The 23,033-nt window shown below is 47.9% G+C and overlaps 9 protein-coding genes across 9 annotated transcripts; 4 read left to right on the top strand and 5 right to left on the bottom strand.

The window, feature by feature from the left end:
• Window positions 1–9: 9 nt before the first annotated feature.
• Window positions 10–5,146, bottom strand: N7520_003689 (DNA-directed DNA polymerase zeta catalytic subunit REV3; the record flags this gene model as incomplete). The annotated part of the gene is made up of 2 exons (XM_057137624.1): window positions 10–4,847; window positions 4,912–5,146. 2 exons carry the CDS (start codon window positions 5,144–5,146, stop codon window positions 10–12), a joined length of 5,073 nt encoding a protein of 1,690 aa, XP_056998089.1.
• A 501-nt stretch (window positions 5,147–5,647) lies between these two features.
• Window positions 5,648–7,042, top strand: slu7 (mRNA splicing protein SLU7; the record flags this gene model as incomplete). The annotated part of the gene is made up of 1 exon (XM_057137625.1): window positions 5,648–7,042. One exon carries the CDS (start codon window positions 5,648–5,650, stop codon window positions 7,040–7,042), a length of 1,395 nt encoding a protein of 464 aa, XP_056998090.1.
• A 336-nt stretch (window positions 7,043–7,378) lies between these two features.
• On the top strand, window positions 7,379–8,401 carry N7520_003691 (60S ribosomal protein eL37). Its single transcript, XM_057137626.1, has 5 exons — window positions 7,379–7,441; window positions 7,511–7,528; window positions 7,609–7,671; window positions 7,851–7,922; window positions 8,051–8,401. The coding sequence occupies exons 2-5, from the start codon at window positions 7,525–7,527 to the stop codon at window positions 8,188–8,190; spliced, it is 279 nt and encodes a 92-aa protein (XP_056998091.1). The 5' UTR covers window positions 7,379–7,441; window positions 7,511–7,524; the 3' UTR covers window positions 8,191–8,401.
• A 208-nt stretch (window positions 8,402–8,609) lies between these two features.
• N7520_003692 (uncharacterized protein) lies at window positions 8,610–9,830 on the bottom strand (the record flags this gene model as incomplete). Its single annotated transcript, XM_057137627.1, has 3 exons — window positions 8,610–8,921; window positions 8,973–9,437; window positions 9,570–9,830. The coding sequence occupies 3 exons, from the start codon at window positions 9,828–9,830 to the stop codon at window positions 8,610–8,612; spliced, it is 1,038 nt and encodes a 345-aa protein (XP_056998092.1).
• Window positions 9,831–10,764: 934 nt separating this feature from the next.
• N7520_003693 (putative C6 transcription factor (Gal4)) lies at window positions 10,765–13,166 on the top strand (the record flags this gene model as incomplete). Its single annotated transcript, XM_057137628.1, has 7 exons — window positions 10,765–10,797; window positions 10,849–10,878; window positions 10,940–11,034; window positions 11,082–11,395; window positions 11,454–12,133; window positions 12,192–12,721; window positions 12,782–13,166. The coding sequence occupies 7 exons, from the start codon at window positions 10,765–10,767 to the stop codon at window positions 13,164–13,166; spliced, it is 2,067 nt and encodes a 688-aa protein (XP_056998093.1).
• Window positions 13,167–13,410: 244 nt separating this feature from the next.
• N7520_003694 (CIA30 family protein) lies at window positions 13,411–14,286 on the bottom strand (the record flags this gene model as incomplete). Its single annotated transcript, XM_057137629.1, has 3 exons — window positions 13,411–13,654; window positions 13,710–14,177; window positions 14,243–14,286. The coding sequence occupies 3 exons, from the start codon at window positions 14,284–14,286 to the stop codon at window positions 13,411–13,413; spliced, it is 756 nt and encodes a 251-aa protein (XP_056998094.1).
• Window positions 14,287–14,874: 588 nt separating this feature from the next.
• N7520_003695 (uncharacterized protein) lies at window positions 14,875–15,481 on the top strand (the record flags this gene model as incomplete). Its single annotated transcript, XM_057137630.1, has 2 exons — window positions 14,875–15,130; window positions 15,225–15,481. 2 exons carry the CDS (start codon window positions 14,875–14,877, stop codon window positions 15,479–15,481), a joined length of 513 nt encoding a protein of 170 aa, XP_056998095.1.
• Window positions 15,482–16,135: 654 nt separating this feature from the next.
• N7520_003696 (OTU family ubiquitin thioesterase) lies at window positions 16,136–17,740 on the bottom strand (the record flags this gene model as incomplete). Its single annotated transcript, XM_057137631.1, has 7 exons — window positions 16,136–16,220; window positions 16,271–16,732; window positions 16,780–17,051; window positions 17,105–17,370; window positions 17,418–17,481; window positions 17,532–17,618; window positions 17,669–17,740. 7 exons carry the CDS (start codon window positions 17,738–17,740, stop codon window positions 16,136–16,138), a joined length of 1,308 nt encoding a protein of 435 aa, XP_056998096.1.
• A 3,457-nt stretch (window positions 17,741–21,197) lies between these two features.
• On the bottom strand, window positions 21,198–22,846 carry N7520_003697 (uncharacterized protein; the record flags this gene model as incomplete). Its single annotated transcript, XM_057137632.1, has 4 exons — window positions 21,198–22,421; window positions 22,476–22,536; window positions 22,588–22,749; window positions 22,803–22,846. 4 exons carry the CDS (start codon window positions 22,844–22,846, stop codon window positions 21,198–21,200), a joined length of 1,491 nt encoding a protein of 496 aa, XP_056998097.1.
• Window positions 22,847–23,033: the final 187 nt, after the last annotated feature.

Consider the following 23,033-nt stretch of genomic DNA (forward strand, 5'->3'; position numbering starts at 1 on the left):
ACACCAGAATCACCAATCCAAACCCTCATCCCCTTTCTTCTCCAACAGCTCAATTACCGGCTCAAACACAGCCTTTGTATGGTGCCAATTGGCCGCATCGCGTGTCCGCGAATAGAAAACAGGGCAGTCCAAGCTATCACAGCTAACCTCATCGACAGCAGAAACACCCATACAAGACCGACAAACAGTCTCAAGGTCAACAACCCGCTTCTCAGCACGCTGTAGTCTTGAGACAACATCCAAAAGAGTGATATGGGGACGCTGGAGGCACTCATTGCAGAGAGAGCTGTTGGCATCTACAAGCTTCGTTCGGCAGATGATGCACGACGAGGAGCGCATGTATGATTCAAGCGTTCGTTTCATGATATTCATTTCCTTATTCTTCGAGGTATCAACGCGCCGGATGCGCTGGACCTTGGGCATCTCATCGTACCATTGACGGACGTTCGCGCCAACAAGATTGAAAATGCGCTCTAGCGGTGGAATGATATTCTTGGTGATGTAGTACTCGGCATCGAGATCGAGCTGGGCATCCTGGAGGAGCGTCTCGGGTCCCACGCAGCGATCTACTAGTCGCGAACCAGGAGCACCGGTAATCACGACGTAGGGGACACGTTCGCCGATCTGTGGTTCCAGGCGAGGGTCATCCATCATTCGTTTAGTGCTGATCATAGCCCCGGCGGGGAGAGTGCCGCGCTCGCTGTATGAGCCTAATTTGACCTCCTTGGCGAAACAGAAATCCTGGATGGAGACGCGACCCTGCATTATCTTTGTGCATTGGCGCTGGAAGTAGGATTTCACTTGACTGAGGTCTGCTGTGCGGAAGAGGATTTTGAGAGCTTTTTCTTCGATCTTTTGTTCGGCAGGTGTACCGTCGCGGCGGACGGTTTCTATGCCTTTGGCGTCGAATTCGGGTTCTTTCTGGGAGCGATGCTCATATTTGAAGCCGACATAACGCTTTTTGGCGAGCAGGAGGCAGGGGTGGTATACTTTTTCGAATTTGAGTTTGATGGGGCGTGGGTTCATGTCGGTTACTGCTTGGGCGATTTCTTCACCGATGTCAAAGGCTTGGTCGCGTGTTCGGCCCTTGAGGTAGACGAAAAGACTGTCTGTGTCGCCGTACACTACCTCGGCACCCCATCTCTCTACCGAGTGGATAAATGCGATAGCTTTTTCCAATGTTTCACGACCGGTCTGGACGATGCTGTCTGCGATCTCGGAACAAGGCATTCGGCCGGAGAAAGATGCGGACGTGTAGCCGTAGGTCACGTTGGCAATCAGCTTCAGAGCTAACTGACGGTTGTTAAGTAGGCGTTGTAGGGTCTTGTCATCTTTGTCGGCTTTCATGCCAGACTTGACCATCACTCTGGTCTCGAGGATTTCCGTAAGCATCTTGGCTAGCAAGGACTGCCGTACTTCCTGTTTGGCGTACATCATACCATTCGGAGAGATGTTGATCTTGTCTTTGAGCAGCTCTAGTAGCCGTGGCTGTCGCTCATAGTCTAAGAATCCCATCTTGTCTCGCCCACGCCAGGAAGCTGCTCTGCCTAGGAATGTTGAGTAGCAGTAGTTGTACGCGATCATCACGCTAGGGTATAGCGACTGGAAATCTAGGACGAGAAGCGGGCTGGTGTAGAAGTCACTCTGCGGCTCCATTACAAGCGGCAGACATTCGAGAGCATTCTGCTGTCCGACCTGCCTCCTACTTGGCGATACCAGTAAATAATTTTCGGGCTTGGCGATTCGGAACATCAAAGATTCAACCTTGAATTGTGACCCTCGATAATAGACAGAGGAAAACTCTATTCCAAGAAGCCGAGCTTGCTCACTGGTGCGCGGGATTAACTCACTGGCTTCGAGAATTTCAAGATCCATTTGCACTCGGGAAGTAAAGTATTCGATGACCTTGAGGATATCTCGCGGTTTTCCGCTCCGGTACCAATTGGTCAGGTCTTTGTGAGAGTAATGTGGAATTCGGCGGTGCAGCAGATGAAACACGACATTTTCCATCGTATACTGGAGCAAATTGAGCTCGCTGCTCATCGCACGCCATAGATTGATAATATGCCGACCAGTCACCTTAATTGACGAAGTTTGACCATGACCCCACCGGTCCTCTTCTTTGCCAAACTTTCCATGTGACTGGGCCTTGACCCTAGAAATCTCGTCGCAGAGATCGAAGTCGTACTTCTTGCGAGCACGCTCAATCACATAGCCCCAGGAACCGTTGTGAACTTCGTATCCAGTAATAATGTCCGGGTCATATTCGCGGACAATATCAATCAGGCGATTGATCAAGTCAAGCTCTGTTTCTTCGCACTCCATTTCTACTTTAAGCGCTTTGGAGACCTTGTTCTCGGGTCTCTCACCCTCACCATGATAAATAACACCAACATGGACGCCAGGAAGGTGACTGTTGACTTGGATATCTGCATCTTCGGACTGAATAGACCAAAAAATACAAGAAATCTCGTCTTCAGTGGGGTTGGCCGATAGGTTTCCGCGGGTATTAACATGCACTTCCAAGCTCATTGTGCTCATATACTGGGCTCCGTGCTCAACGCTGGTCTTCTTCTTCTTTTGGGAATATTTGAACCCATATGGATTTTGAGTTGGGCCTTCAATTTGTGACAAAAATTCAGGCTTGTGCTCCGGCGAAGGGAGGCAGGAAGATGTCAAAGTGACATCCAGGGACTTTTCGAATTGCTTAAACCATTCAACAACTTCAGATCGACTAGGCGGGACAGGTGCGAATTCCCATTCTCGGATAGTGCACGATTCTCGCAATTGCCGATCATTTTTTTCTTGCTGTTCTCGGTCTAAAAGAGTCGGAGGATGCTCCCCAAACATTCCAGGCAGACGTCCAGACGGGTCAAACTCCGGAAGAAAGTGTATTGTATTACTTTCCAGGCGGAACTCCCGACCTGCATATTGACGGGGTCTTTCAGGTACGTCGGCCTCATCGCTATAGTATGCCTTTTGGTAGACGATCGAAGGACAGCCATCACTATCGATAGTGGAAACAACATCATTGGTCCCTGGACCAGCGGACCGAAAAAGTCGCAAGCCATTGCCTGAAGAGAAATCGAATGAATTGGCGATAATTCTCTTCATTTCAGAGATGTGTGGATCCAGTACAGGAGTTTCCACTACTGTAGAGGAAGAGCCCGGCCACGAAGAAGACGTGGTCTCGCTATTGCCTGGTTTGCATGCAGCGGGGCCAGATGGAAACGAGTTCGGCATATTCTGAGGAGAGTATGACGCCTTCTTTGAAGATTGAGAATTATTCTGGCTTTGGCTGAATCGAAGGATAGTTAGTGGATCATTGGGATCCTTCACAACTGGATAGTTAAGGCGAGTGTTTTCTATTTTGGGTCGAATTGTTCTGTGGGAAGAGGATGATTTGGGTTCAGACGAGGGAAATCCAGGCCGAACCGTAGCTTCTGTACCTTCTCCATCGGGTTTCCCCTTATTGCTAGGATTCTTTGATGACTTTGATGGGTCATAGCTGCTCCAGAACCTCGGCTTTTTAGCGGGCGAACGCCGATGAGAGTCAAGCTCTGAACGCTTGAGAATCTTTTGATTTTCAATGGTTCCCTTCAGGTCGGTTTGCTGACGCTCCTCTGAAGCCGATGAAAGCGAGGTGCTTTTTGAGTCCCGTTTTATCGGTAGAATCAGCTCAGATTGAGCCGCTTCATGGTTTGTAGAATCTTCTATATCGGCAACGTCATCAAAAACTCCATCGTAAAAGCTCTCTTCCAACGAATTTCCCTGCTTTTTCAAGTTTTCTTTCTCGACTCCATTTTCATGGGCACTGTCCGCTTGATCAAATTCTGGATAGTTCTCTGGTTGAGAAGATGAATAGTTCTGCGGTTGAGAAGATAAAGCGACCTCCTCATCAACAGATATGATAGGTTGTTCATCGGATTGCGAAGCGCGAGCGTCGAAAGTCGATTGGTCAAACCTTTCCGGAAAGAAATCCTCAATGCTGCTCAAGGCGGTTTTGACCATGGCGGCATGTTTGTCTGTGCTCAGGAACTTCTCAAAGGACGCATCTTTTTCATCATCCCTGTGTTTCTCGTCTGCAGCGATTTGCTCTGCCATCTCACGAAACTCGTCTTCGTGGATCCACCCTCCTTTGGACTTGTTTCTGGGATCTGCGGACATGGATATCAAGTCTTCTGGTCCAAATGGGGTACTGCTTGGATCAGTTATGCCCATTCTTTTCTTGCGTCTCTTCGTTTCGTCCTGCCATAGCCCAGCTACGCTAGGAACAAGCCGCTCGTTAAAGGCAACCGGTCGTAGCATTTCTGTGAAGTCATGATGCAAGTTTCGTTCCTTGATATCGAGTCGGTTTAAAATATCCTGTACACAAACGTCTGCCTCCAGGGGGTAGTGGCTCTGTTTTCCAAGAGCGGGATCATCAGATATGCTCTCGGGATCAATTGAGCGGTCATGCCACCGATGTTCCAGGTTGTTCAGCTCCAAATATTCTGGCACTGGAGCTCGAAACCTGACTTTTGCACAGTCCATATAGTTACATCCGTACAAATTGTAATCGCACATCCATTGCGGAACATATTGCATATGACTTTCGTAGGGTTGTAACGGTCGTTTCATCACTGCACCCTGATGCAAGAGATCGGCCAGACGGTTAATATAGAATGGATTGAGAAGGTAGATCTTGAAGAAGAAACGGTAGCCCACATGGTATCCATAGAAGGGCATCCCTTTCACGAGGGTGATATGTGCAACGTATGCGGTCTTCTGGTCGTATGCATTCCGGCGATAACTGACTGCTAAGGCATGGTCGATCGAGAGATGAAGTGTTTTAATCGCCGAGCTCACTAAGCTTTATCTTAGTATCCGATATTCACGACACCAGTCAGATTATTTTTCCCGATTACATACCCGCTTCGGCCTCCAAAGACCCATTGTACTCGATGTACAGATACGGAAACGCGCCATGGACATGAACGCATATCCGTTGGCCTGTTTCTGTGGCACCAAATACTCGAATCACCGGTACTCTAGGCCGATAGCTTTTCGCAGATGCACCCTCTCGAAAGGGCAGTGCAGGGTCCAGCTCCGATGGGGTGGCCTGATAATGATCGATGCAGTTGAGGAGCACGCGAAAGGGGTCCATCTGGCCGATATTTTTTTATCGGGACCATAAGAGACATTGCGCAAGAGTACTTACAGGGTCTATGCCATGAAATGAAGGTTGCGGAGTCCCGGAATCTTCTTTGAGTTCTGGAATCTTGACGCGCTCATCACGCGTTATGCCGCTTAGGTAATATTCACATCAATCAATCTTTGACAATGAACCTTGCTTCTATCATGTGATACGAGTTGAACAAAAGTGATAACAGGTGGCATTCCAGTAAGGTATTACAGGCTATCGTAATAATTCAATGTTTCAATAGTTATCAATTGATGACCAGGTGCTTGCATAAACCGATGCAACTTAGTGGGTCCATTTGAAATAGTCACGTGAATCTGCTTCTTTAATCGTCTTCGTTTGATCTTATCTTAACCTCACTTCCGCCCCGGAAAGCTACAACGCTGATATCCCACGCGATTGATCTTGCCGAACTCGTTTCTTCCATACGACTTCACCCACCACCTTATCGAGGTAGACTTCGCCATGTCAGGAAAACCTGCCGAAGTGGCGGCCAAGGAACGCAACGAGTACATTCCATCTTTCATTGCAAAGAAGCCGTTTTATGTCGACGATGAGGCTGGAAATGACTATTTGGAGCATCAACGTCTGCAAAAGACAACCCCCGACCAGTCAAAATGGTACGATCGAGGAAAGCGCGCCGGTCCCGCTGCGACAAAATACCGGAAAGGCGCATGCGAAAACTGCGGCGCAATGACACATAAGACCAAAGAATGTCTTAGCCGACCGCGAAAGCAAGGTGCTCGCTGGACGGGCAAAGATATTCAGGCAGATGAGGTCGTCCAAGAGGTCAACATGGGCTGGGACGCGAAGAGAGATCGATGGAACGGATACGACGCCAGCGAGTACCAAAATGTTGTGAAGGAGTACGAAGAGATGGAGGCTATCAAGAAGGCAGCAAAAGAGGGTGCCGATCTCAAAAAACTTATGGAGGATGACGGAGACGATGCCGACGAGGATATTCGCTACACCGAGGAATCTGACATGGGTCGGCAACAAAGCACATCTACGCGCAACCTGCGTATTCGAGAAGACACCGCGAAATACCTCCTGAACCTCGATCTGGATTCCGCCAAGTACGACCCGAAGACTCGCCGGATGGTAGATATGGGTGCGCAAGAAGATCAAGCCTCGGCGCTGGTTGCGGAGGAGAATTTCATTCGTGCTTCCGGAGATGCTGCCGAGTTTGAGAAAGCTCAGAAATACGCGTGGGAATCGCAAGAGAAGGGCACGGCCCCGATTCACCTTCAAGCCAACCCAACATCCGGAGAGGTCCTCCGAAAGAAGGAGAAAGAGGAATCGGAGAGCAAACGCCAGGCCTTGCGCAAGGCACTTCTAGAGAAATACGGAGGCAGCGAGCATCTCCAACACACCCCGTTACGTGACACCATGGTGGTCGAGAATGAGCGGTTTGTGGAGTACGATGAATCAGGTGCCATCAAAGGCGCTCCGAAGAAAGCTACCAAGTCGAAATACCCAGAGGATGTCAAGATCAACAATCACACCTCTGTTTTTGGCAGTTGGTGGTACGAATTCAAGTGGGGTTATTCATGCTGTTACTCTACGGTCAAGAACAGTTATTGCACAGGTGAAGACGGGAAGAAGGCCTTTGAGGCGGAGGGCAACATGCTCATGCTACCTGACGATGACGGTGATGAGAATGAGTCTGCCGAGGGTCCGAATCACGCTCGCGAGCCTGAGCCTGCCAGTGACCGTCGAAAGGATGATAAGACAGCAAATGTGAAGAAGCGGACATTGGAAGAGATGAAAAATGGTATTACAGAGGAGGAAATGGAGTCTTACAAGCGTAGCCGACTGGCCGCACAGGATCCGATGGCGAACTACGTCGATAATGAGTGATTCTGCCAATTTGCATGACCTATACTATCAGGCGTTGATGTAACTTAAATACCCCTTGAATTTACTGCATAACAACATGGGTACATGGAAATTTAGTCTATAATATGTTAAAATTCTATGAATTGTTTCTATAGACGACAAAGTAGCCATGATTGATCTGTACATCGTTTGATGCCTGAGGATTCCACCGAGCCCAGACCCATACAAGTATAGTCACATGATTTTTGTGCACGGGCTATATAAATGTCATGTGATGTGCTGACATTATCAGGGCTTGTGCCCTGGGGGTCCCGTGATGTGCAGCCCACACCTCGCTTAGCCGGCCACTTCACCCAGCGGGAAGATTTGATACGCCTAGCGACGACGACACCGACAACAGCCCTCCAACGGAATCGCCAGGTACGTCCACATATTGTTCTTCGGCGAAGCAATTGTTATCCTTGCTTCATTTACTAACGTGTATCACAGTTCCCTAATTCAAAATGAGTACGTCCCATGTCGAAACCTCGCACCGCGAATCTGAATCTCCGCAATCTCGAAATCGTCGAAACTAACAACCACAACAGCCAAGGGTACCTCGAGCTTCGGAAAGCGCCACAACAAGACGCACACTCTGTGCCGTCGTTGTGGTGAGTATTTACACCTCCCTCAAACTCGTCGACAATCCATCCCCCGGGCCCGAAATCGCAAAATTCTCTTTACAACCAGTGATGGAGTTGAACGATCATGGATACCCCAGCGGCTTGGATTGTTGGCTATTGTAAATCAGGACAAATAGCTGACCGTTGATGTTTTCGCGACCTTCTAGGCCAACGGTCCTTCCACATCCAGAAGTCGACCTGTGCCAACTGTGGCTACCCTTCCGCTAAGACCCGCAAGTGTACGCATGACCCCTTCTGAGCTTTGGTGATATGGATATGGATATGGGTGGGACATTGTCCTGGGACTTGATATCGAGGTGCACGCGTTTGGTGGAACAACTCGGCTTACGAACTTTTCTTCCAATAGACAACTGGGGTGAGAAGGCTAAGCGCCGCAAGACCACCGGCTCCGGCCGCATGCGCTCGCTGCGCAACGTCCACCGCCGCTTCCTGAACGGCTTCCAGACTGGTGTCCCCAAGGGCTCCAAGGGCCCCGAGGCTCACTAGATTTCCCGTTGTCCGATTCGGCGTCGCGTTTTTCGTTCTCGGAGAGGCTGGAAAAGGAATGAGGGGTGATTACCTGGCATGACATGGCCTAGCATTACGAGATAGATTACTCGAAATGCAAACTGGCAATTCCGGAATATTAACGCTTTCCCGTGGAGTTGGTGTGTGCGATCGTCTATCCCGTCCTATAAAACTGAGGCGGGAAGAAAAATTACGTGGAACGTGTTGGAGAAGTGACATAAAATTCAAGGAAAAACATGCATGAATTTCCTTTTTCTTTCTCGTTTATGGCTGGCAAATATCCCCATGTCGTGACAGATACAAATGTGAAGATCTCTCTTCCTGACATTCCTGGTTCCTTTTTTCTCCATCTCCATTCTACTAATTTGTTCAGCGAGACATTGCATCTTGGGTACCACTCAAGATTCTCCACGTCCAAACACTTTAACCCCGCCATCCCGATGGATATAGTACAGCAATTCCCTCTCATCCAGCCCATTCACACCGACACTCAATCCACCACCTCGACTGATTCTCAACACTCCACTCACGTCCCTCGCGGCTCCAGTCTCCAAGGTCCGGAGTTGCAGGACTGAACTTGCCCTATGCGCCAACCCGATAGCAAAAGCTGCATGTTCCCCCTCCAGTGGTGTAGATCCCTGATTTCCAGAACAAGCATTGTGAATTAGCGGAGAATCAGCCGCGAGTGTCAGTACTGTAGCATGAACCGCCTATCCACGAATCAGCCTTTATCAGATTAAATCAAGTAGATCGAGACTCACCTGCTGTAGACCCGTGACCCACTCGCTCATTTCCGTAGCTCCGATCCCCATACTTGCGCCTGTAGCTGCGAGAAGAAAATCCGGCTGGTCGATAATGAGAAGGACTTCTTCGCTTTCATCATTGGAAGCCTTAAGTTGCTCAATGACAGCGATTATGTCCTTTTCTAGGGAATCCAGGGCTGCGGTGCCACGTCCGGAGAAATGCAGTTTCTTCGCAATGCCTAGCTCGGTTGGGTTTCGTGCCACACTCTCGCTTCTGGCTACTGGTGCGGCGGGGTGCGGTGCTCTTCCAGGCACAGCACCAGGTGGACCCCGGAGCGGAAGTGTTGTGCGTGCAGGGATACCTGCATTGATGGAAGGTGGATTGGGAGTAGCATTTGTTGTTTGCGGAGGACAGAATAGCTCAGACAACCCATCCACTAAAGCAAATTGTTTCTTATCTGCTAGTCGTGCAAGATCCAAACCCTATCGTAGAAATCAATATCATGTATAAAATGACGTAGAGTCCAATTTTGATAGAAATGGAAAGAATGTATGTCTGGTCCAAAGAACATAACCAAGATTTTTTTGGTAAAGGAATAGGTTTCTCTGACTTACCAATCGCTTTGCCTCTGCTCTCCAGAATTCCCAACCCCGCAGGAAGCTTACAAGAACGATCTTCTTTGCGCCATTGTGCGACTCTTCAAAGCCTAGAGAGACGTTGGAGCTATTTGAAGTGCTGAGTGCTGAGTAGAGATATCTCAGGACTAGCCAATTGGAAGTTGCACCAAGAATGGACGAGATCAAAGTCAGGGAAGATTCAGGTTGAGATGATAGATATGGTGTGAGGAGTGGCGGTAGTGGGGGTTGAGAAGGCATGGCGGCGCCTCTAGCTCTGTCCTGGCTGGGTCACTGATATCAATTTCGATACTCTGAGATTCTCCGGTATTATTTTCTGCTTTGATCTCCCTTGCAAGCAGGCGGTTCTGAGGATTGATGTTGATAGTTGTGGAAGGAAAAAATGTATGAAAGTTGTGATTGGCCCACCGCATCCGCACCTGCATCCCCGCCAAGAAGATTTCAAAGAGCGACAGGATATAAACAGCGATCTTCTGGTTCTAAGTACTTTATAAAGAATTAAATTTACCTTAGCTTATATCGATCATGGTCTAGGTATTGATGTTCATGAGGAAATTTTATAAATTATATACTATCCAGAAAATAGAAGGTAGATACGCATACATGGTCTCTCTATTGAAGATATATACTTTGAATATTCAACAAACGTTTAGCCACCAATCGTGTCCACCCAGTACTCAAGCCCTGATATCCGCTTGAATAATTAACCTTCAAACATCGAAAAACAAAGAATTTTAATCAACCTTGACAATTATTCAAATTCGAACTTCAAGGTACTGGTAGATATTGAAAAACCAAAAGTACCAAATTACTGCCTGAGGCATCCGTTGTATTTTTTCTGCTCATCACATGACCCATTTCCCCACCATCGAGGGGATCAGTGAATGCAGCATCTCATCCATATCGCATATCTGTTCGGCCAAAGTGGATCGATGATTAATCTAGCGCCGATCGTAAGTTTCCCAGTGCATGTCGGCAGTGTTCCCTCAGATACCCACGCTCGGCTTTCCCGGATGTTTTACTATCGCAACCCCACGTCTGCTGCATGCTAGCTATCGCATCAGACTGATGATCCAGGATCAAGCTGACTCGCTACTAAGATGACTCTCTTTGTGTGTCATGATCAGAGCGCATTGGACACTTGATATCGGCTACCTCAACTGCCGTCCTAAATATGGCTAGTACTCGTGATTCCCATTCATTCGCTGTATGTATCACTGTTTATGCAAAGTCCCGGCGGAGGCTGACGGATATTTAGTGCGATGAATGTCGCCTCCGGAAATCCAGAGTAAGCAACCCGGAGTGACCCTCATTTGTCTAAAGAATGCATCACTCATTTAATTATAAAGTGCTCAAAAGAGCGACCAATCTGTCTGCAATGCCGACAGCTGAACAAGGAGTGCAAGTACAGTCCTAAAGTGTCTAGGAGTCCCCTGACTCGACAGTATGTACCCACTGTTGATTTTGAGACTACAAGTCTAACATGAACAGGCACTTGACATATGTTGAAGACCGGCTGCACTCATTTGAAACTGCTTTGAGCAGGCTTTTTCCTGGAGGAGACCTGGATGCAACTCTTCGCTCTCTTTTGCAGAACCAAGATACTCCGAAAGCACCTTCATCTAAATCCTCTTCAAGGCACTCGACTCCAGCAAGACCTGAAGCCGAACGGGCCGAGCCACCTCCGGAAGCGCTGCCATTGCAAGCTGATGGCTTTGACTGGGCAGAGAAAGAGCTTACACTTGGCGATTTGACTGATGGCATGGCTGCATTGTCAATCAAACCTGAGGGAGCTGGCTATTTTGGTAGGTACCTAGCCATGATTTAATATGGTGAACCTTGGAATCTGACTCTCGATACTAGGCGCCTCATCTAGTGTCGTGCCGCTAAGAGCTCTTTTTGACCATGGATTTGATCTGAACATTCCTGTCCGCTCAGTGAGATCCGGGGGCTTTCCTCTTAAAGCCCAGCTTTTGGAGAGTGCGCCATCAGGCCTCATCGAACAAGCATTTATTGATGCATATTTCCTCAACTACCACACAAGTTATCCATTCGTTCATGAACCCACATTCCGGGCTCAATTTAACGACCCATCCTTACGCCCCCATGGAACTGCCTGGCAGATCCTTCTAAATACGATTTTAGCCCTAGGCGCATGGAGCATTGGCGATGACAGCTCCGACCTTGATGTCACATTCTACCAAGAAGCAAGAGCATGTCTACAACAGGCATCTGTATTTGAGACGGGCAATTTGACCCTCGTCCAGGCACTGTTGTTACTGAGCAACTACGCCCAGAAACGAAACAAGCCCAATACAGGCTGGAACTATCTTGGTCTAGCTGTTCGAATGGCGATGAGCTTGGGACTTCACAAAGAATTTCCCGGCTGGAAGATCAGTTTGCTGCAACGCGAAGTTCGCCGCAGACTGTGGTGGGGTGTCTTCATTTTTGATAGTGGTGCCGCCAAGACCTTTGGAAGACCGATTTTGCTTCCAGAGGAGTGTGTGATGGATGCAAAACAGGTCATGAACATTCATGACGATGTACGTGGAGGTATACGACCTAAAATAGAACATCATGCTGACTTTTTCTTTTCACCAGGATTTGACTCCGGCAACAACGTCACTCCCTTGTGAATCTTCAGGTCCAACACTTTACTCCGGCTTGATTGCACAGGCCCGCTTTCATCTCCTCACGAACAGTGTCTACCAGCGTCTGATCTCAAGCCCAAGTGTCACCCCGGAAGAAACATTGAATTTGCAAAAGCCCATGGAAGAATGGTATAACAGTCTACCTGCCTACCATCATTATCCTCTTCAACCTCTTGCCGTGAACCAAACCAAGCTCGACTCAGACAACCTCGCTCTCGTTCGCAATCGTCTACTGTGGAGAAACTGGAATCTTATTATCTTGATTTATCGTCCAGTTCTACTTCGCTGGGCAGCCCGGCGATGGGCTCCACAAAGTGGTAGCCCTGATGGGTCATCCACCAGCTCCGACGGAGGCACTGAAGATCCCTGTGAGACGGAATGTCGAGTGCGCTGTCTACAGAATGCACGTTTGACGATTGCTTCTATCTCGGAGTACATGGACAACCACATTTGCACCAGAATAGGCGCTTGGTATATGCTGTATGTCACCCCATCTTCTCTATCATAAAGAAGTATCAGAACCCCGCTAACACCTCACAGCTACTTCCTTTTCCAAGCTGGCCTCATTCCCATCGTTTTCCTCATGACCGACCCCTCAAACCCAGAATCCTCACTTTGGCTACAGGATATCGAAACAACCAAAGCCCTTCTGAACCATCCATCGATCGGCAACAACCACTTCGCCTCGCGATGCTCCGAAGTCATTGACCGCCTCTTGGGCCCAACCAGCATGATGTCCGGTCTACCTTCAAACCCACAGCAACAGGCTTATCAGCTGCCCGCCCAAGGATTCATGCCATTCCCAGAACAGCTGTTCAACGAACAAGGATTCCCGGGTAGTTTTTTCCAGACAAACCTCCCGATGCCCAGCCCTGGAGGAATGGACTTTTCAGAATGGGTGAATTACCCAGTACAGGAACAATAGTATTTGCATGGCGCTTGATGTACAGGAAGTCAGAATGGATACGATAATGGCTGATATTGATGTTTATCGGCATATGGCCCATGATCTTGTCAGCAACAATAATGTACCTCATTTAATCCCTAGCAGGCAGTAGTATGGACATCATGAACTATTGTTTAACCGAAATATGTATTGTAACCAAAAATGAGCCCTTATCCAAATCACTTTTCTACCAACCCCAAAGGTTAGGTGGGCAAATTAGCATTCAAGACCTGCAGCCAAGACAAGAAATCAACCACGAGAACCATCCAGAAGACTTTTGCTTTTTCCACCGAGGACACTTTTCCGCAGTCGCATCCCAGTTTCCTTCACCAGTAGGAAGCCACTTCTCATCAAAATCCTGATTAAAAACAGGCATTTCATCAGGAGGAGCCAAAGTCCGCTCATTACACTTCGCGGCAATAGAAATAATCCCCAACTCAAAAGGACCATCCTGCTCATCAAAGAAACTAGAATAGAAGTCAACCAACCCAGTCCAACAAACAAGCAATTCCAAGTACATACCTCCTACACATAATCCCGAACCTCCTGATCTTTGTCAAATCCAAAACATACTCGTCCGGACTCTTATCCTTCCCCCGATAAGTGGGCCTGAAATCCACAAACCGCAAAAACAGCACCCCGTCCTCTGCATCCTTTGCATAAAAATCATTTTCCCAGCTCACCGTGCTTTGTTCCCTTCCATCCGGTCTCTTGGGCAGGATCTCCTCTTTCAGCGTGATAGTGTACATTTTCCCGTCCATGTGCTTTTCGTCGAGAACGATCTGCAAGCCGTCGTAGTGTGATAGATCCCAGATTTTAGATTCGGTTGTTGTGCGTTGGGAGGCGAAGCCTGCGCCGCCGAGGGTTTTTGTGTCGAGGTTTCCATGGAATAGTGCTGTTAGGGAGGAGGCGGAGCAGGTGAGGGTTGAGGTTGAGGAGCCGCCGCGGACACGGTCATCGGAGGAGGTCCATTCGGTGGGGTCCCAGGCTCTTCTTGTTGTTAGTGATGACTGAGTTGGGGGTTTTAGTTGACTTTGTCATTTGATTTGTCTTACCGGGGTCCGCCAAAGAGGGGGAGGCGTGGGTGTGACATTGCCATGATGTTGGATGATGTTAAGTTAGCTTTGGTGCAGAATGTTTTAGCTAAGTCGCGGGCCGAGGCGGTGGGTATGCGGGGGATGATGTCATGGTTGTAGTTTAAATGTTGGTCTCGAAATGAACTATTAATTTGATCAATTTAATCTATACTGTAGATGGTAGAGAGCTACATGTATATGAAGATTAGCTAAATATTCAACTGCAATATCACCTGTGTTGTGTTTATCTTTACTATAGCTAAGCCATAGTAATCCTTCTCATCGATCAATCGCATACAAGCCAAAATCCCATTAGGACCATTCATACCTAAGCGTCAATATGCTTAGGAAATTTCCAATACAGTCCAAGGCATAAGTCAATGTAAAGAAGTAGATCTTCAAGGTACAAAATGCAAAATGCAAAATAAAAAGTCAAAATCCCCGAATAACGAAATCCACACTCAAGCCTCACTACGTCATCCCGAAATCAATACGTCCAAGGCTTAAGCTTCCAAAGAATAAAACCTGCGATTCTTCTTCATTTATTCTACTTTCAAGCAAACACTATCATCACCGCAGCTTATCTCTTAAAAAATCAGCCTTTATTCTCAATGCCCACCAAACTTTCCATCCTCGTCTTCGTCGCCTCACCACTCGACTACGCCCGCTACAGACATACAGCCCTATTCTTCGAATTCTCGCCACAAGCAGATGCAGAAAACCACTCACAGAAAGATCAATACCGGGATCAAGATCCCAACCCAGCTACAGAGTATATCAAATCCTCCGTAATGGAGGTAATAGGGTCACCGGGATTCTTGAGTTTCGCCGAGCGCAAGAATTGGGATCTACCTATTTCATCTACAGGTATGCCATTGGCTACCATCTACCACTCTAGTCTAGAGCTATAGGACTTTGCGTGTCTAGTACTTGAGGGATTACTAACATTGGTGTTCTCCAGATCTGGCTCGCGTAGTCCCAATAGCAACACTCTCCGATAACATACCGATATCACAGCTTCGTGCTACGGTTTCTGAAACTCCCATTCGGGATCGAGATGGGGATAGGGACTGGAATAGTCAAAATTGGGTTGGGGAGGCGCTTGGAAGACTTGTCACGGCTGGGTATCTGGATGCGGGGGTAATGGATCGGGGATTGGATGCGATGGTTGATGCGGTTATGGAGGCTGAGGATGAGGAGATTTTTGTTGAGAGGTAATCTCCAAGCTGAGTCCAGGTTTACTTGGTAACACTTGAGGATGTAATCACGTACTGTATTGTACTATATTTGTAAATAGTATATCTTCCAAAGTTGCCTCTTATATGTCGACTAGCATTGGCATTTATCCGATGTATTCAGTCACGTTTAGACCCGATGTAAACCCTCTCGAGGACTGTATCCGATTATAGATGGATTAAATGAAAGAAGAGAAGGATAAGATGAATATCATAAGACATTGATGATACGATGACAATTTGGAATTATAGAAAGAGAAAGAAAAGTAGGGACACATAGGGATGAAACGCTCGAACTATGCAACGTTGCACCCACGCTGAGAAGACACAAGGCACAGGAAACCAGTCATACTAAGAAAGGTAGAGACATCGAGACTAAAGTTGAATTGAATGTAGCCGAGATCTGTTTAGCTCAAGGATATCAATAGCGATTCCGAGAGTGCCTTTGGAAAAAAAGGAAAAGAAATGAATAATGAAAGAATCCCGACAATGGTAAAAGATGCGCAGTAGAAATTGAAATTGGGAATGGGAAAGATACGCGCTAAGCCCTTTCTTGGACACGAGGCAATAAGGTTGTGGGATATAACAATGGACTTGTGTTCGTTGTGGGGTGGTGATTTCGGGTTGGTTTTGTAGGTCATCTTCGATGATGTTCATTCGGAGCCCAGTGTATAGGCTCGAAGTCTTGGTTTTGGAAATGCGCTTGGTTATACGGCGAGCTACTAACCAAGTTAGTTATCATTAGCCACGCAGGGGTGGAAAAAATGCTTACTTTTTGAACGGCGTAGTCACCGGGAGCGAGTGGCTCAAATTAGGCTTCATGACCAAGGGGTTCAAGCGGATCTGAGGACCATCTGAGGACCGGCTGGGCAGAGCGGTCATAGGGGGTGGGGCAGATGGCAGGACGGGCGGAGGTGACGAGACCGGAGGCATAGGTGGCATTGGAGCATGGCTTTGCATGGGGGACTGGTACATCTCCTGTGGGGGCGAGACTCGGTATGAACTGAGTGGGGTCGAAGAGACCGACGGCATGGGAGACATTGGAGCTCCCATAGCACCGAATGCAGGGTCTGACATGAGATTTGGAATGGACATTAGATGTGGGCTGACGTCGAAGGAGAGAGCGCCTTGGTCCCAAGGGGAGTAGTTGGTGGTCATTCCGTATTGGAAATTGACTACAGGTGCCATGTTTACGGTAGGGAGTTCGGCTCGGTAGAGGAGATCGTAATGACCACTGTGAAAGGTTAGATACGAAAGTAGGCAAAGGGGAAAAATACTCACGGGCGATACAGCAAGCGGATGGTGGCTTCGCTGGGACGGTTCGGTGATAGCTGGTGTGGTGTCACGGCATCACCCTCGCTTCGATCAAGATACAGAATTTCAACCCCGAATCCAGCTCCTTCAATGACACCGTCGACCAGGGCTTGCAGCCCAACTTCATCAATCTCGGTTCGGACAGTGTCTATCCGTGAGGCGCAGTATGAATCTAATGGCAGCGACAGAAAAGCTTGGTATCTGTGAGGGTTGAGTTTCATCCACGCGCTTGTCAACAGCTGTATAATTTGTCAGTCCAATGTGATATCGGCAAAAGACAGTGGAAACCCACCCTGAAGTGTGTAATTAAAGCACTTGACTCGTACTCGTCGTTGAACGCATTGACTAGAAAAGTCTCATCCTGATCACCATTTTGAATAGCGGTCAGCGTTTGAGCGAAAACCTCCACTGTAGCGTCCACGAAGATGTCATATAGGTCTCTCTGTAGGCCGACTTGATCTAGCAGGGCACTGAGGGACTTGATTCTCTCTAGTTCTCGTTGTACGCGCATACTGTCCCGAAGGTTGAAAAGAGTCTCAAAGTAGCCAAAAGCCACAGCTGCGAAAGGTTAGAGGACTATCACACATTCAAGTTGAGGCACCTACCTCGCCAGCCACAGTTTCCATCCCCTTTCATGATACGGGACATGGGGTGGGTGATGGATAGAGCCTAAAGCAAGGGTCAGGATAGATTTCATGAGGGTAAGTAGAAACACTCACACTCGTCTTTGTCGCAAATGTCGGGTCTGCATTGGCATATTCCATGGCAATGCTTTGGCTTGATTGCTTAGGCGAGACGAGCGGCCCCTATACACTGTTATTATCCCGTTCCTGTTGTATGAGTAAATTGTTCTTACCTGAACATCTGGTTCAAACTCATTGGAAAGCTTCTGGAACCGCTCCATCTCATCAGGGGATAGTGCATTCATATTGGCTGGGTGAGTCATGTTGGAACCAGAAAAAGGTCGTGAATGGTTTGGGGGAGGAAGAATTGATGTCGCAAGGGTGTTCTGATAAAAGCTGGCCTTCTGTTTCTCCAAGGAAAAATGGTGAGGACCGAAATGGTTCCAAGGAATTGTTGATACGGACATCGCATACGCTGAGACAAGTGGGGGAGGTATTGAGAGATCAAGAAGATTCAGATATGCAGGTCGAGATCTATATCTTCATGGATATCTGGGAGCTGTTAGATTGTGATGCAGTATGGAAAGCCAAAGCAGGAAAAGAAACCGGGGAAAGAAGCCGAATGACAGGAACACGGACCTAGTACGTTGACATTTCCTTGAAGATTTCCTGATTGGGCGAAACACTGTGCTTTGTGTGACAGCACGAAGACCCGATGGCTTGGGGATGAAACTAAACTAATTCATTTAGCATGATAATCCCAGCATATATGGTTTTCATTCAGTGGAAAGGTGGTGGGTAGTGTGCTGGACCTCAAGGGTCTCTGAGGAAATGATTGGGCCAGTGACAATTAACGATAATATGTGATGAAAGGTCTAGATGGGATGGCCATGAGAAAGAATGAACGGGACAAGGTAAATGCCAAGACAATCTTGAAGAAAGTTCAATGATGTCAAGAGGCTCTCGACCACAGACGGTGTCATCTAAAGGGTCTGGTTTGAGCGGGCCGAGTTGATCCTCTATTCTTTGTTGGAGGTCAAACTCCACTTTCCGTCAAGTAACAGGGAAAAGGCGCGGGTTGGAGATGTTTTTTCTCCCGATGTGAACCGAACCTGCCCGGGATAAGGCAAAATGGGACAAGGACGATTGACAAGTGAGATAGAAAAAGCATAAACCAATAAAACAATAAAGTCAAACTATATATAAACCGAAAAGGAAGGCCATGTCACGATAGGGTGATACCGCGATCGGGGAGGGGGAGGAAGGGGAGCTCAGACCTTGGATTTCTCACGATCACGTACACGTGGATGATCTAATCATGGAGGGGGAAAGAATATTCCTTGGAGATGGTGTCAAAGAAGGGGGGTGGACGAAGTTAAGGACCAAGGAGAAGGTTGGAAGAAGAAGAATTTGGTCTGTGGTTGGTGGTTGGTGGTTTGTGATTTGTGCTTTTTTAGTTTTCAACTTTTTCTTCCAACTTGACGCTTTCTTTCCAATTATGATGGGAAGATCAGATGATTTTTGACACGGAAAAAGTATGATCTTTTTAACAATCAAAATTGGAGAAATGGAAGGGTTCGGGCTTTGGAGGAGTGGGGGTCGTGAAGGTGTAAATCTTAAAGAGGGGGTGAAAAAGCTCAACACGTTTTCACCTTGTATGATATAGTGCACATATGATATGAGGAAACATTGAAACATAAAGTAGAAAACAAAGAGAGTAAAATCTCGACTGTCATAAGTAACGGTGCACCGTGCTCCTGCGGAAATCGAAGGCGGGAAAATGACAACACAACCATACAGCTTCCACAACTTTGCTAACGTCCCCATTCGTCCACTCTCCAGGGCTAACGCGAACAACCTCCAGTGGATCCATCTTCTCTTTGACAGGACCTAGTAAAAAAGATATGAAATTAGTAAAATAAAAAAACTTCCCCCAAGCGCGCAGCCCCTAAGCTAATCGAAACGGGGAGGAGATCCGTGTTACAGTACGCAGCCCAATACACCTACTCGGGTCTATCTCGGACGAATCGGACGTCGACGGTAATCCCACTTGGTAGATTATTGAATACCGAGGTAGATCTACTTACCACAAAAAAAACAACTTATATAAAAAAAAGAATGGTGATGACAACCGTTCACCCGATCAAAAGCGGGGTTTTGGGGGCCTTAGGGATTCAAATCCTGGAACAAGGGAATGGGCTTTTGTTTGATCGCGATCCCATCGTAATGGGGCCCCGCCGTGATTCGCGGGTGATCGAGTGCCCCATGCACCGGCAGTTTGTTCCCCGATCACTGTGCGGTGGTGATTTTCTCTCGCTTTCTGCGAGTTCCGTATTGACTTTGGACCCAATGTGTTGTCGCTTAGACCTTGCATCGCATCGCATCACATCGCATCACAGTGACAAATAGTATATTCGATCTTCTCGAACCTTCTGCAATCCCGTAGGAGAAAGATGACGATAAATTTCAAAGTGACTCGTATTTGGGCTTCAGATGTAGTAGATTTCCTGTCACCGGACTCGTAGCTCAGCTGGCTGATGGGTGGAGTTTGTTTCGTTCGGGCCATTGTAATCCCAACAGGGGCGTGCATGGTACCCCGGCTAGAGTGGTGAGCTCTGTCCTCTGTCCTCTGTGCTCTGTGGCAGCTTGATGCGTAAGTCAGGCTAGTCGCACATCTAGGCCCTAACACCCTCGCTAATACGTTTTTTATTATCACATTTATTGTCGCTGTTATGATCATGGGTATTTGTTGTCCGTGCATGGTATCCGGTATTGGGTTGTCGATCAAATCCCGAGATTCCAACCCATTTGTAGCTTGAATTCTGATGGCTTTGGACGGAAAACCTCCGACTCATTTAAGGATATAGAAAATAAACACGCTCCGTACCTGCTGCACTAGATCGAGTGCCTGGAAACATCCATGAACTCAAAGATAAGAGAATGTACAGGTACGGAGGATACAGGTCAAGAGGGTCTTGTACAAAGCACCTAGCATGAGCAAACTCAATCCATATCTCCATGTCCGGAGCTCTTTCATGCATCATATCACCCGCTCTGAAATCGAGCCCCAGGCTTATGATTGCCACTTGTCCACCTATTGGACAATTCCCCTCAACCACCATGGAAAGACTCATCTCACCGGAAAGCCAGTGGCGGGCTAGTGACCCCATTTCCGGGACACGGGTCACTTTTCTTCGGCGCTTGCGTTTTTCGGTCGTACTTTATTTGTGTCCCATGTACCGGGACAAACGGCCCTTTTAGCCAATCGATCTAACCGGGAGGGGACTAAGACTGGCTACACCGAAGGACCTGGTACCAATGTAATGTACTTAGTACGAATTGCGGGGAACCACCAAAGGGCATGGATACAGTGAGAGCATAGAATGTTAACAATATTCATCTTATCATGAGGACAGAGTAATTTAGCGTCTTCTGTCATATCAACTCTAAATTGCGGGGCATTGGAAGTTCAGCTTGAAGGGCATTTCCTTGAAAAGAAAAAAAGGCAACCGTGTGGACCTTCGGGATCCTTCCGCAGGCAACAAAGAAACGGTGTGAGATTTCGTTTTTCCACGTGGACTTTATCTGGCGAATGGGCCCGTTCTAGGTCCCCGTTGATCTGGTATGCCTTTGTTCCTTCAGCGGCTCAACCGCCAAAAGTAAAGGGAAATATGACCGCAGGTAGCCAGCACGTGCAGTTGGTTCGTTCCGGAGACACATAAGAAAGGGGTTAGATAACGGTGCGATGGTGCTAGCCATCAATTAAGAAGTTCCAGTTAATTTAAGCCCGGGCGCTTTGCCTCGCACGTCTCGTCGGCTGCGTGGGTTGAGAGGCCGCATACCCATAGGGGAGTCGTCACCAAAGCCGGGGTTGAACATGGAGCCCGCGTGCGTACCTTCGTCCGCGCGAAGCCCTTCGCCGTTGAGAGCCGTCTTCCAAAGGGAGTACAGGGATGAACTCCACTGTCTCATGGCACGGGTTCGTTCCTCGTCGTTAGGGGTTGATACCACCACAATTCCACTCGATTGGTCGATGCTGGCGTCTAGCTGCTTATTGAGAATCAGGAAGCCCAGGATATCCAGCACCTCGGGCACAGCAATTCTGACATGCTTTGAGATAAACTGGAGAGAGAATCGGGTGTACGGGGCAATCAATTTGAGCACGGCCTTGGTGCGCATATTGCGGCTGACCTCATCGATATTCTCGGCGATGAACGGGTCGGCCAGCACGTCAGGATTCTTGCTCAGCACAGCCTCATACACATGGATGTCATCACGCTGATAGGCGTCCACCAAATCGGTCATCACTGAGATCCGAGGGTCATTTTTGTATGGCTTGGTCTCTTGAGAATCGAACGGGTTGATGGTTGACTTCATAAGCATGGTGGTCAGAACCAGGTACTTCAGCACTTGAATTCGTTGGATCGAGCCCGCCTCATCGTAGTTTCGAAATGACTCAAAGAAATCGCTCTGTGCCTCTTCCCAGTTCTCCTCGCTCATATGCATTTTGCCACCACATTCTCGGATGACACCCATGATCTTCGGATGGGGCACGGCGGACCGTACTCGAAGGGCTCGCTGGTAGAGGGCCTTGAGACGTTTATTGTTCTTCGTTTCCGCATACATCTGAATCTCTAGAGCAAACAGCTCCAGCAAGTATGTGCCCTTGCTGGAATCGTCTGTTCCGTCTTCCTTCAGGCATGCCCGATGTAATTCTCGCACTTTCTTGCTGAGCTGGCCGTATTCCTTGCGCTCTAGCCATAACCGAGCCAACTTTATGTTTGTCTTCAGCCAGAGCCGCTCGTTATTCGTGTTTTGGAATGATTCAAGTGTCAAAGAATAGAAATCCTCCATGCATTGATACGCCTGACGACCGTCGGATCCCTTCTCAATGTAGTCGAGCATATTATTGATGGATTTCTCGGAGTAATTGCGAGTGACGGCGGACTTGACGTAGGTAAGGAGTTCGCGATAATGTTCGACAGCCTGTAGATTCACATTCGTTAGCACTAATGTTTTGGTCAAGGCGAATGCGCTTACATCGCTGTATCGTCCAAGTTTGAACTCCAATTTGATGGCTTGCTTCAGTCCTTTGAATCCCCTTGTATATATTTAGCATCGATAGCGAACAGACTCTAGGAGCATCGCGTACCAGTCGCCTTTGTCCATTTCCAACGGTGGTATGCCTAAGAACTCATCTACCGCTTCCTCCGGGTTTTCGGCCTTCATCTGCTTGGCATTGTAGTATTTGTTTTCGATTCCAATATCACCGGAGTCGTCATCATCACCGGAGCCCTCGTAGTCGAAGTCATAACTTTGAACCGCATAGTCAGCTTAGGTCTGGCAAGGTGTAGTAGGGGCACGCACTCCTCATCCCCAGAGTCTTGCATAAAATCATCGTCGTCCGACATTATGAGAGATTTGACCAAAATAAATTTTGGCAAAAATTGAAGAGAGTAAAATGATGTGAAGGCGAGAAATGTGGGAGGATGTTTGGTCGTGGGGTTGGAGGAGCTTGAAGTGGCAGATAGTGAGAGCTGTGTCCGCCTTCACTATCATACATAGCTCACCACTCAACTCGCTAACTGGCCAACGCCA

This window comes from Penicillium odoratum (assembly GCF_028828045.1).
Source record: "Penicillium odoratum strain IBT 22623 chromosome Unknown utg000003l_segment0_segment0, whole genome shotgun sequence".
NCBI lineage: Eukaryota > Fungi > Ascomycota > Eurotiomycetes > Eurotiales > Aspergillaceae > Penicillium > Penicillium odoratum.

Bases quoted from the DNA above. Each gene is read 5' to 3' on its own strand.
- N7520_003691 (XM_057137626.1), top strand. The intron at 7,672-7,850 runs GTGAGTATTTAC...GCGACCTTCTAG, and splicing joins CACTCTGTGCCGTCGTTGTG to GCCAACGGTCCTTCCACATC. The intron at 7,923-8,050 runs GTACGCATGACC...TTCTTCCAATAG, and splicing joins TTCCGCTAAGACCCGCAAGT to ACAACTGGGGTGAGAAGGCT.